The sequence below is a fragment of the Bemisia tabaci genome, chromosome 8 (genome assembly GCF_918797505.1).
Source record: "Bemisia tabaci chromosome 8, PGI_BMITA_v3".
Classification (NCBI taxonomy): domain Eukaryota; kingdom Metazoa; phylum Arthropoda; class Insecta; order Hemiptera; family Aleyrodidae; genus Bemisia; species Bemisia tabaci.
In genome coordinates, this window is record NC_092800.1 from 17,566,957 (window position 1) to 17,579,922 (window position 12,966).

Sequence of the window (12,966 nt, forward strand, 5' to 3'; positions counted from 1 at the left end):
TTGTTAGAGGAGTCGCTCCATCGTCGGCGATATTCATCATGGCCGACGCTTGCACGCAGTTCCGCGCGTAATTCAAGGAGAGTTCAAGGTCAATCAATTCGGGCGTGGAAAATATGAACGTTAACACACCGATTGTTATCTGGTCTAATCCAGTTCAGGTGTTATCTCGTCCCATCAAACGTGTTTTGGCGGATTGGCGTCGGCTATGATGATTATTGCCGACGATGGAACGACTCCTCTTACAAAATGTTCACCTGTGCCGTAGTATCGTTTTTGAAGCGGGAAGCTCAAAAAACCGCAAATTTCTTACGCAGATTGTGAAGTTAGGAGTGCATTTCAGAGTTTGCCGATGCGCTCATCGTGATTTTTGAGGCATTATCTATAAGAGACAACTCTTAGTTTTGCTCTAGCAAAAGTTTGCAACAGGCCCATTTGACCTGAATGATATGAAAATTTCAAATAAAAATACTCATGACTTTCCTCCAAAATTAAAGTTTTGTGAGGGGAAATTTTGCAACTCCTGACGGCTCATTCGGCGTTTTTCCTCAGCACGGTAGCATATGCAATCGATTCTACGCCATTAACGTAGGATTTGACCACGATCTCGAAATTCTTTTTCGCGTCCAAAATCGAGAAAAATCTACAGGGGGTGAATTTTGGCATCATGGACTAAAATTTCGGTGTCGAGATCGAAAGTTCTCCGATCACGCTGTAGCTACTGTTGGAAATGATCTCGGTTTTTTGGTCCAAAAAGCTCCACGAGCCCGCTGGTCCTAGAGTACCTGTAGCTGGTCCAACCGATCGGCGGTAACGCATGCTCACGAATCCTCGAGAACTTTGAAATACCTTCACCGCCGTGTTAAGAAAGAACGCCGTAGGAGCCGTCAGATGTTGCCACATTTCCTTTCAAAAAAGATGAATTTTCCGGGAATTCTGTTAACATTTTTTCTTGAATATACTGCAAAATATCATTCAAAACCAGATGTAAATCGTATGAAAATATCAGGGGATATTAGTCATAACTATCCGCAAACGTAAACATTTTATCGGAGAAAATTTGGCAATTCTCGAATGTTCATACGGCGCGCCGCTAAAATCGCCGCAAAGGGAGGACTGCACGTCATTATCCGTGACTCTCTGTCCTGTTTTTACGACAATGTGAGTGAAAGTATATCCCTGAATTGTAATGATTCAGAATCTCGGATTGGGTTTATTAAATTCGTTTTTTTTTTTTAAATGAGGTCTGAAACGAGCGAAAATATTGCGTCAAAATTTCCAGCGACTGAAGAAAATCCGCGGAAATTCTATAGAAAAGCTGCATTTCCCTTTCGTTATAAGAATAATTAAAAATATGACATTAGTTGAGGTCTGTAACGTTGCAATCGGAGCTAAATACGCCTCCTTACGCGTGCAGGAAAGGATATTTGATCTCATTCACGGCAGGGACAGTGATACAACTATTCGACCACGGGTGTAAGCATGTTGCTGCCAGCCGGATTGAAGGCGCGCCACACTCCAGCAATTACTCGGGTCCCGTCCCGTGCGATCTCCTTGGCTGCCGCGCCGCTAAAATCGCCGCAAAGGGAGGACTGCACGTCATTATCCGTTACTCTCTGTCCTGTTTTTACCACAGTCAGTGATCCCGGGTGCTCCGTGTACGAGATCCGTACGCTCTACCGCGCTCCGTGCTACTATTGGCTGAGCGTCATTCTGTGACGTCACGCGTACGGATATTTTAAGATAGGGAAGCGTTTTTCCCATAAGGTTTTTGTCCGTACGCGGTCCGTGTCGGTATAGGTAGAGTCCCTTTATACCCAGAGTTACGACAACTCAGTTTTGGTTGGGCCAGGATTGGGCTGAAAGTGGCCTAAAAAAAAATCCAATTCTGATTGGTTCTCGCTCATGGAGGCCGAAACGAGTGCACCAAGATGGCGGTACCTCGAATGTGAACAAGAATAATGAAAATATTACCTAATTGTGGTTTATCAAGAGTAAATTGTTACTTCCATAGGTCCAAAATGAAAATAGATTAAGAAATTATTCACAAACCAATCTCATTTTCTTTTTAATTGATCACTTTGTTGATGTTGTTGTTTTTGTGTGACAGACATTGCAGGATTCCTGATCCTTATCCCTCAATATCGTTCGTTTGGGTGCACTCGTTTCGGCTTCCATGGCCAGCCAACACCAGCCAAGGCCGGCTGCCAGTCAGCTGATAATCGAGTTGTCGTAACTCTTGGGTATAAAGGGACTCTAGGTATAGGGAATGTCCGCGCGGCACGGATAAATCCGTACGCCTGGCATCACCACAGTTTGAGTGAGAGTGTATCTCTGAATTGTAACGATTCAGAATCTCGGATTGGGTTTATTAAATTCCTTTTTTTTAAATGAGTTATGAATCGAGCGAAAATATTGCGTCAAAATTTCCGGCGACTGAAGAAAATCCGTGGAAATTCTATAGAAAAGCTGCATTTTCCTTTCGTTTCATGAATAATTAAAAATATGACATTAGTTGAGGTCTGTAACGTTGCAATCGAAGCTAAATACGCCTCCTTACGCGTGCAGGAAAGGATATTTGATCTCATTCACGGCAGGCGCAGTGATACAACTATTCGACCACGGGTGTAAGCATGTTGCTGCCAGCCGGATTGAAGGCGCGCCACACTCCAGCAATTACTCGGGTCCCGTCCCGTGCGATCTCCTTGGCTGCCGCGCGGCGTTTTCCCTCAGTGCGGCAGTACACCCATTTCTCGACTGTGGACGCTCTTTATTTATAACGTTTAATTAATAGATGGAAATAGTAGGAGAAGGTAGGTATTCTTGTCATAAAAAATGCTCTGAAAAGTCGTGAGATCAGCTGTAGTGTTATATAGATGAATGTTTAAGAAAAAAAGTTCAAATTTCACTAAAACAATCTGACTTGTCCTCTTAAAGAATTTTTGGAGTATTAGAACTGTACCATTCCTGAGTTTTTTTCAAAAAAATACTTGATTCGTGTTTCCAATTTCGTAAATTTTAGCAGTTCTTTCTAGAGCTACTTCCTATTTTCAAGCATTCTTGAGTAGTAGGTAAGTAGCAGCTTACAGTTTCTAGAGGTCTTTCCTCAGACTGCGATGTTTCGTGCCAAGAAGTTTGGTATGAGAGTTGGTGAATTGGACTGCATTTTGCAATTCGGAACTATAAATTCTGGCTCTTCTGAAGAAACACTTATGTGCATAGGAAAACTAATGGCACATACGTTGTTTTTAAACCGGGGTAGAATCTATGAGTCCAAATTGCAAAATGTAGTCCAATTCGTCGTCCCGCACGAGAAACGTAACTCCATTCCAAGATTGCAAAATTGAGTCAAACAATTCAATTTCTCACGAGAATAAATCTACATAATTTTATCGAAAAGGGTATCCCAGGATAAGGGCACCAAAATGCCCCTCCTCACGGATTTTGAATTTAATGGTCTAAACCCCTTCAGGAGGTCCTAAAAACATGGTTTTGGGCAATTTTAACCTCCTGACCCCAACCACCCCCCCCTCCAGCCCCGAATTTAAAATGCCTTTTTTACCTCATCAAAGTTGCCATGTCGTGCGATTTTGCCGATTTTCCCTTACAATCTACCCGCACGGCGCGCGGCGTGTCTTTTTTCCACCTTTAAATTGTTGCTTCGGTTTTGAAATTTTCTGAAGTAGGTACCTATCACATATTTTATAGTAATTCACGAAAAAAATAACAACATTTACCTCGCTACTTTTAAAATACCCCATTTCCCCTTCAAAGTGGCCTCGTTTGGCTGCCAAAACTCGTTCAGGCAAACTGTGCCGCGGGAGAATGTTTATGAAAAATCGACGAAATCGCATGATGTATGATGGGCGAGGTAAATTTCATTATTATTCTCGTAAAGTACTCTAAAAAGTATGTTACCTACAAAAATTTCAAAGCCGTAGAAACATTTCAACGGGAGAAAAAAAATTCGCAAAATGACGAAAAAACGCGTCTTCGCACGCCACGCTCGGAACTTTAGGCTCTTTGAGGCGCGTTTTAAAATATTTTTTTCTCCATTTTTATTTTTTCCCAGTTATTTTCTCATCAAATGAAACCATTTGCAGGGCTCTGCACTTTAAATTCCGTAAAGTCAAAAATAAGGGCCACCCTACGGCGAGTAACCTCTTCTGAAATAGGAATGTTGACCATTTTGGCGCCAAAAACCGGTACTTTACGTGGGGCGTAAGGACTCGATCGACTTGAAACCTTTTCTGACGATACTAGGGCATGTTTCTTGAAACATTGAAACCAAAAATTAGAGATTTTAGTGTTACTATCTTGATAGCGTGCGAGTAAACCGTTGCCAAAAGAGCCATTTTGACCGTTTTGGCGCCAAAAAAACCATTTTTTCGGTGGGACGCACCACGCGTGAAGGCTTGAAATTTTTTTTGGTAACAACTGGGTATATTACCTACATTTTAAGGCAATAAAAAAAAATGTATGTGTCCTCATTTTTTTTTAAACCGCTAAAATCTGAAAAAAATTGAAAATTTACGATTTTCACGAATTTTTTTCGGAGTCTAAATATATTTCGATAAATTTGATTTTTTTACCCAAGAATGTGATTGCCCTGATGTACATTTGGTGAAATTTTGGTGCATTTTCATTGAAAAACGCGGGAGATATGAAATAGAACGTGAAAATACCCCAAAATTCCCCGAAAAATGGGTTTTTCGGGGCTGGAGGGGGGGGGTGGTTGGGGTCAGGAGGTTAAAATTGCCCAAAACCATGTTTTTAGGACCTCCTGAAGGGGTTTAGACCATTAAATTCAAAATCCGTGAGGAGGGGCATTTTGGTGCCCTTATCCTGGGATACCCTTTGTCTGATTTTTGTAGGGGATCAAAAAAAATTAGTGACATTTTCAGTCGGAAATTCTCAAAATTCTCCTGGTAGAAATGCAATTCAGGCGTAGACAAATCCGGCAACATTGAAATGGAGTTACGTTCTTTGGTGAGAAATGATGAATTAGACTGCACTTTGCAATTAGGAACTATAAATTCTAGCCCGGTTTAAAAACAACGTATGTGCCATTGGTTTCCCTATGCACATGAGTGTTTTTCCAAAAAAGGCCAGAATTTTTAGTTCAAAATTGCAAAATGCAGTCCAACTAAGTATTGTTACAAGGTAAATAGATCATCATTTGGATGTATTTATGCTAAAAGGAACTATGTTGCACACAATCCCTGTGCAGATAGTTCCTTTCAGCATAGATACGTCCATTTGTATGCGGCCAGACCTATGAAAAGGGACTTCATCTTTCAGGAGAAAATTTCCCTCAACTTTTACAAAGGCACAGGGGAAAATAGGAAAATTTGGGTGCAAGTTTGACCCAGAAAGCTGAAGAAAATAAGAGTCCTGAAGTTTGAAAACAAAAATTCATGGGTTGTAGAAAAACGTGGATTGAGGTATTAAAATAAGGTTAAGGGAAAAAAATTTTCCTGAAAAATAAGGGCCCTTCACACAGATGAACTCTTGCATGAAAAAATAGCATCTTGAAAGTAAAGAGGAAGATTTCCTGGACAAAAATTAATGCTGTGGCAATCGATATCAATGGAAACAAATTTATTCAGATTAGTTTTTCAGCAATATTAGATACAAGAAAAAAAAGTATTAATTGCTGCGGGACTTGACGGGTCATAATTTTCTTACGGGATTAACGGGGATTGACATTCATAGTGACGAAGAGACTCTCTTCCTGACTTTGAGGCAGAAATAAATGCTACGCTCTCTAAAATAAAACAAAACAAGGTAAGTAAAGAGAAAAGATAGATTGTAGAAAATAAAAATTAAAAAATCTGATAAGGGGCCATCCAAAACTGACAATTTAAAGGATTTCAACCGGATGGGCTCAGGATTCTGTGCTGACAATCAAGGTACAGAAAAAAACGTTCTAAGGATTTCAAAAACAATGCCAGTTTAGAGAAAGGAACATTGTGTACGTAACTTAGTGACCATACTTCTGGAACTCCCACTCCCGATTATCGAGAGGACACACCTGTCGCGTTTTGAGCCATCGGGAAATGCAGTGAAAATGAAAAGCGTGGTTACACACACCCCAGGCGACTGTGCATTCTTCACTGGTGGCGGAAGCTTGATTGGCTTGGCATTCGATGCAAAGATCCATGATGTGGTTACGACAGATGGCACAGTTGTCGACGACAATGTCCCACGCCCACAAGGCAACAGCGTTCCACTTCTTCACCTCGAACCGTTTCTTCTCACCTTTGCTGCTACTCGATGTTGGCAATTCGACCTCATCATCATCGTCCACGTCCATAGCTGAAGCTGCTGCCATCTGGAACAGAAAATCAATCTGTCATTCGCAAAAAGACTTAAGCACCAAAAGATCGAGGATATTTCTTTTAGGTTTTTTGATTCAAGGTCAATGGAGAATTCGCATGCAATTTTTTTATTGCTCCATCTGAAAGCGCTTAATGAGCTGAGCTTGCAGTATTTTTCATAATTTTTTTCTAATATGGGACATCGGAGAAAAATAGGTTTTTACATGAAAGTTATGAATACGATTCCTTTTAATTTTTTAGAATTTTTAGGTGAAATTGCAAACAAATTATCTGAAAAGTCGATAGGAAAGTATTCAATAAGTGTACCAGAAAATTTGCGTTTTATCAAAGGAAATTTGGCAACGCCTGAAGGTTCATACGGTGTTTTAGCAAGGCAGTACAGAGGTATATCGTAAAATTCTTAAAGCAAAGGCAGAAGAGGTTTGAAGCGACCAGCCGAAGAACAGGCTGGTTTTAGGGCCGGCAGGTCTACCAATTTCTTACAAGGAAAAGAGAAAAATGATAATTTAAAAACAGTGACGTATACTTTGAAGCCCCGAAAATGTGTGAAAGAAGTTGAAACTTGCAAATAACTCGAATACAGACATAAATGCGAGAGAAGTGATAGATTTTAACTTTAGTAACTTATTGCAAAGTAAATATCAACATATTTTTATGCAGGGAGAATCTAGTAAAAGTTACTGGACGTTTTGCTGCCATTGTCAATGAAAACACAAGGATTACAATTGAAGTCACTCGCCTTCCGAACATCGCAAGTAGCTAAAACGCGCGATCCAACTATTTCAACTTCTGAGCCACTCAAATTGCATCCATCAAGTTGAAGGCGACCTTGATTCCTCGTTCCTGTTGTTTTTATTTTGTAGATATGAGAGTGAGGGAGGGGCTCCATTCTATCTTTCGTAACTTCTTTCAATGACAATTAATATAATATTTTAAAATTTAATAATTTAAAATGCAGATTGTGCGGAAATAGTAGAAAGTTGTCGCAATGATGACTTTTTATCAGCGTTCATAGACAAGTTTAAGTCAATAAAAAATTTGAAAATCGAACAGGGCACTCATTCCCATAAGGAGTGTGCGAGGTCCTTTAAGCACATTTAGATAGCGACAGAAGATCCATAATCTTCGTAATTGCATTTACTTTCAATGCTAAACTGATATAACGTAATCTAATATCACAGTCTCAAAGTGCATAAACAATAATTGGCAGCAACTCTTGTTTTCAGTGCCCCTGATGTGACCTTACGTAGGTTTGTTCAGTTGGTCCGTTTTTCGACATCTAATACTTTGATTATTCACAAGGACACATTGATTGGTGAAAAATAGCACTACAAGCTATTATCGTGGTGGTCAAAGGATCATGTAGGAAAAGGGATTAAAAGAATCCTGCAGCGTTATGAAATGACTTGTTCATAGAATATTTGTATAAGAGGCCATAAAATACTTATCGTGTAAATACTGAAATTAACAGACGCTAAAAATTTCTAGTACCCTTTGTGCCCATTAACGTGAATCCAGGCTTGGAACTTCGCGATTTGGCCACCATGTCGCGCTGCTCAGAATAGCCGTATATATTTGTCAAAATAATAAAAACCGTAATACTTATTCAAGATTGGGGATCCAGGGGATATAGCAACATACTTGAGGAACACTCAGTAAAAAAATCTTCCCAAAATCCCCAAAAATAAAGTCGTAACTACGGTGGAAAGTAATTCTCATTGCAGCAATGGAAGAGAGAGAGACGGAACATGAGGGATTTGGTTGCGCGCTCGGCCGTCACGGCTGAGCTGAAAGTTTCAGCCATTCTTTCTCTGCGCTTGTAATTCTAATTGCCAATATTTTTGGCTCAAAAAATCAAGCAAAAAATAATCTCTGTCTTGTGGATCTGCTTTTCGTAAATTGAACAATATTATTTCAGTAATCGTTGAAGGAAAGTGAAATTCTCAGTGGTGACTGGTGGCGCTATCTCTTATCTTGAATTATCCCTAATCGAACCCTGGAGTCACCTCAACTTGTAAAGAGCTCTGTTCATGTGGATGGTGCTTGCTAATTAGACTGAAAACGGTGGGTGCTCATCAGAGGAGATGAGAACATAGAAAAAGAAGGTAAATGGTGCCGAGGTAGTATTCTGATGGCTGCTGGTTGACGTGATTACATGTAATCGACAACTAATGAAATATGAATACTAAGGACGTTTACAGTCCTGATGAAAGGAAAAATTAGTGATGGCAATTATGTGAAGTGCGTTAGAGAATTTGACAAAGAGAACAGCGCAATTAGTTGCGGAGAAAGGATGCACCATGAGGATACCAGCCGGCATGCAGCGGATCCTCATGAATTGAACATAATGTAGGATAAAGATTTAAAAAAGGAGGATAATACGATTTCTTGATAAGAAAATAATAAGGATGATAATAAGTTCCGCATGAAGATTGAGGTTATGTTTACAAAGAGGGGGCCTACCTAAAGTGAGTGTGAAATCTCGGGGAACGAAAAACTAGGTCCGTGATGAATATTGGAAGATAAAATACAAAATTAAGATTAAAACTTACTTGTGTTAAAAGAAGTAGGCTCCAAAATTACGATGGATATGAAATAAACTTCCGGCTAGCGTTGACGAGTTGACTTGCAACTTCTTTTGTTTGGTTCTGAGGGTCAGGGATGCACCGCACAAAAATTCAACCTTCGGTCATTCATTATGACAAGATCGTTGGTACATAATTTTAAATTGATGTGCTAATTTTGGATAAAAATCCGGGTGTATACCTTACTATTCCATTATTTACAGAAATTCTTTACTACGCGCGGAAAGTTATTTATTATTGAAAGTGTATCGATGTCATTTTTAGTTACTATCTCGCTAGACTTGGTTCAGATCAAACTCTGATTGGCTAATTGACTAATGAAAACTGGCGGTAAAAAGACATCGATTTTAAATTGACGCGTCGGATTAACACTTTGCCGTGCTACGGCAGAACGCCGTATGAACCCTCAAATGTTGCAAAATTTCCCTAACAAATCACGAATTTTAGAAAAAATTCGTGAATATTTATCTTCCGATTTACCAGAGAATTTTGTTCGAAATTTGATCTAAAATGTCAGAAAATTCCAAGGAACAATATTCATAACTTTCTATTATTATAAATATTCCCTAACAGTCAGAGAAACTTTTGACAATATTCAAATCATACAGCGTTTTTCCGTGGCATAGCAGTGCTGCACTGCATCTACCTCAATGTTAGCGGAATGGCACAGAAAGTAGTGGTAACATTGTTTGGACTACATTTAGCTAGTGGGAACTACTATTTCTGGCTAATTTTAGGAACGATGTAAATGCTATTAGTTTCCTTATGCAGGACCGTGCTATAAAGGATGAGTCTAAAATTGTTGCACCTCAGACCGCTCCTAGTTGTGTCCTAGTTGCTCTAGCTGCATTGTGGATAGTCCATTTACGTGTCTTCCAAGCACTCTAAACTGCTTCTACAGCAAGGTTGAAAGTCTATAGAACTTAAGAAAATTAATTTTACAAGCCTCTGTTCAGTTCACTTACTCTTCTGTAATTTTTGTGTTGGCTATCCTGACATGAAAGATGAACAGACCTCAACAATTTTAGTTGTGCACATAAGAAATGAGTTTCGACTAATGACTCTGAGCAAATAGACTAATCTTAAACAGTGCTGTACTTAGTGAAGTTCAAATTCTACTTGGACTGCTAAGAGATATGCTAAGAGAAACTGTGCGCATATGAATCAAATAAAGGAGGACTTTGTGTATAGGACTTACGAAAATCATTGTGCCTTTTGATACAATTCATTTGTACATAGTTCCTTTCAGCATTAATACTTTCATTTCATTGTTGTTGCTGTCTGATGATCGGGGAAATAGAGGATTTTCTAAGCTTGTAATTATCAATAGGAAAAGATATCTTGGAGCTTGAAAAATAGAACCCATGGGAAAAAGGTATTTAAATTCAAAATCTGCTATGTTCAAGTAAATAATTTGCGACTAAAATGTAGATTAATGCCTTCTCTTCTCACAAAATATCGATGGCCAAAGTGTGAAACCACGGAATTCCCTTTGCGACGCTGCAGACTTCTTGCTATACTTACTTTGCTGCTTCTTAAAGAAACTAGTCAACACAATATCTTGGAAATTTCCTTGATTTTTCTACTTGATTAGCAGGATAATTAGTAAAAATTTCAAGGTAAGCAGCTGGCTTGTTCCTCTCCAAAAGAATGAAATAGAGGCAGAAATTTTGAGACACCACACAAGGGATACATGGTTTCGCATTTTAGACTTCAATGTACTAAACTACTATCAACTAATTTTTAGGAATACTCTAACATTCAATGGCATTTCTCAGCGAAAGCTCAAAATACTGATTTTTCAATTGGACAACATTTTCAGGTACTACAATTTCTGGCTCATACGTTAAAATATTTACATGCATGAGAAAACTAGTGGTTCATATGTTGTTTCTAAATGGAACCAGAATTTGTAGTTCCTAATTGGAAAATGTAGTCCAATTGAACTTAACTAAATAAGCCCTCTTAATAAATCGTCGCTGCACTGGCATGAGGACATAACTACAGCTTCAGGCAAGCCTGGTTGTCCACATAACTCCATGTTTTCCAGATCTCGCATACAAAAAAAGTTATGCTGTTATTACATTTAAATAAAGCGTTTGGAAAGAAAACTCTCTTTTTCTGAAGATGGCACTGGTCACATTTGGTCTAAATTTTGTAATTCGGAACAACACGTTCTAGCTAATCTGTAAAAACTCTTCTGTGTAAAAGGAAACTAATGATATCCATGCTGATTCTAAACTGAGCCAGAAATGGTAGTTTCTAATTGCAAAATGCAGTCCATTTTAGCTTGATTTTTTGTCAGAAAAGCGTACATCATGACCGAAGTTGAAGAAAAAATTCAAAGGTCCTCCCTGAATTTGAAGTTGGTTTTAGATTAAACTTCGTTCCTTGCACAAAGAGTCACATTTTGTTTGCGCTGTTTCTGTACTTCTATTAAAATTTTCATTATTTCACAGGAGAACTGTCGCATGAATTTATCAGAACATTTATGAGTATTTTTTTCCACAAAGATTAGGAATAATCACTAAAAATTTTGTTGCTTCTTTGACGTGAGAAAATATCCGCATGAGCCCAGACACACCCTTATGTAACAGGGGCAACAATTCTGCAACCACTCATGCGAGGGTTCTCCTAGAAACAAATAAAATGTAAGTAAGCAATACTGAAACAGTCCAACCAAGATACATTTGTTCGGGAGACAGCAAAATGTTCCTATTTATTGAGGTAGTTTTGGATGAATGTCTCGATCCATCAAATTGGTTTCGAGCAAATTTTACTTCATGATTGGATGAGGAGATAAAAGACACACTGTTCAATCACTGTTTCAAATCTGTATTCCAAAAAATTCAATCAAATCACATTTTTCATTGCTTCAACAGAAGTGAATAAAACAATACAAAAAACAAATTTAATACCAACAGTATGCTATGCACAACTAAAACTCCAATTTTAAAGAAGAAAAAATCATCACCTTGAATTATGAGGCAAATCAGATTCTCTTAAGCATTCTGATGCCATTCTGAAAAAAACACAGTGACTTCAAATTCATCATATACAATAGTTGATTCTTTCTCAATATCGTTTATGAATACTTGAGGGTCATCCGGAAGTTCATCTTAATGATCCCCTACCTCCTGAGATCAGTATACACACAGACAATTGGACGTATTTCTGCCAAACGGAACTATGTGCATTATGAAGTGAGCCCTGTTATGCGTGTATTCTTATGGGTCTCAAGGCTCATGTCTTAATTCACATAGTTCCGTTTGATAGAAGTACGTCCAATTGGTAAAAAGCATCTTAAAGCCAAGGTATAACGCTACTACTTACGCTACTGCGATGTGACAACATGAGGCTATGCCCAGCTGACGGGAGAAGTCGACAGGGGGAGGTCATTCAGGGACTGGCAGACATAGCATGGCGCATGCCAATTTAGATTTTCGTATTGTGATATTTTTTCTAAGTTTTTTTTATGAATAAAACGTGTGTCTCACATACAGATTCCGCCGTTCTTTTTCCACCGCTTCCTTGAGAACCTGACACACTTCACACTACTTCTACTACTACTACTACTACTACTACCACTACTTCACTACTTCTCCTTGCTCTCCCCCTAGACACTAAATTTTTGCTTCACTGGTCCCCGTACCACCATGTTTCCCGGACACAATGGAAGAACCGTCAGTTCACATGGGGGTTCATTTAAAACATTCATCATTCAGAATTTCTGTGGCAGTCATTTGCTATTATGTTCTTCATTACTTGCTTTAAAATTTTAAAAATGTGTTTTGTTCCTTTTGAACTTAAGTTGCATTTTTGTATTAATATTTTAAAATGCAATATTAAGTGTCTTAACAACGCCACTTTGATGATTTATTTGAAGTTCACTTTTTTAACACTGATTTTTGTTCATGCTCACTTACTTAACACTGTTTTTTGTTTATGCTCTTTATTTGCTATCTCCGAATATTAGTATTCTCATATAGGGTTTTTCGATTGTCAATTTAATTAATTGCCAACTTAAAAATCGATTGGCAAAT

General features: G+C 38.6%; 1 protein-coding gene across 1 annotated transcript; it reads right to left on the reverse strand.

Moving 5' to 3' along the window:
- Positions 1-5,583: 5,583 nt before the first annotated feature.
- Positions 5,584-8,993, reverse strand: LOC109044484 (E3 ubiquitin-protein ligase RBX1). The gene is made up of 2 exons (XM_019062224.2): positions 8,891-8,993; positions 5,584-6,331 (listed from the first exon to the last, which is right to left on the reverse strand). Exon 2 carries the CDS (start codon positions 6,329-6,331, stop codon positions 5,981-5,983), a length of 351 nt encoding a protein of 116 aa, XP_018917769.1. The 5' UTR covers positions 8,891-8,993; the 3' UTR covers positions 5,584-5,980.
- Positions 8,994-12,966: the final 3,973 nt, after the last annotated feature.

What these genes read in the sequence shown, in the direction of transcription:
- LOC109044484 (XM_019062224.2), bottom strand. Translation starts at nt 6,331, where the DNA reads ATGGCAGCAGCTTCAGCTATGGACGTGGACGATGATGATGAGGTCGAA.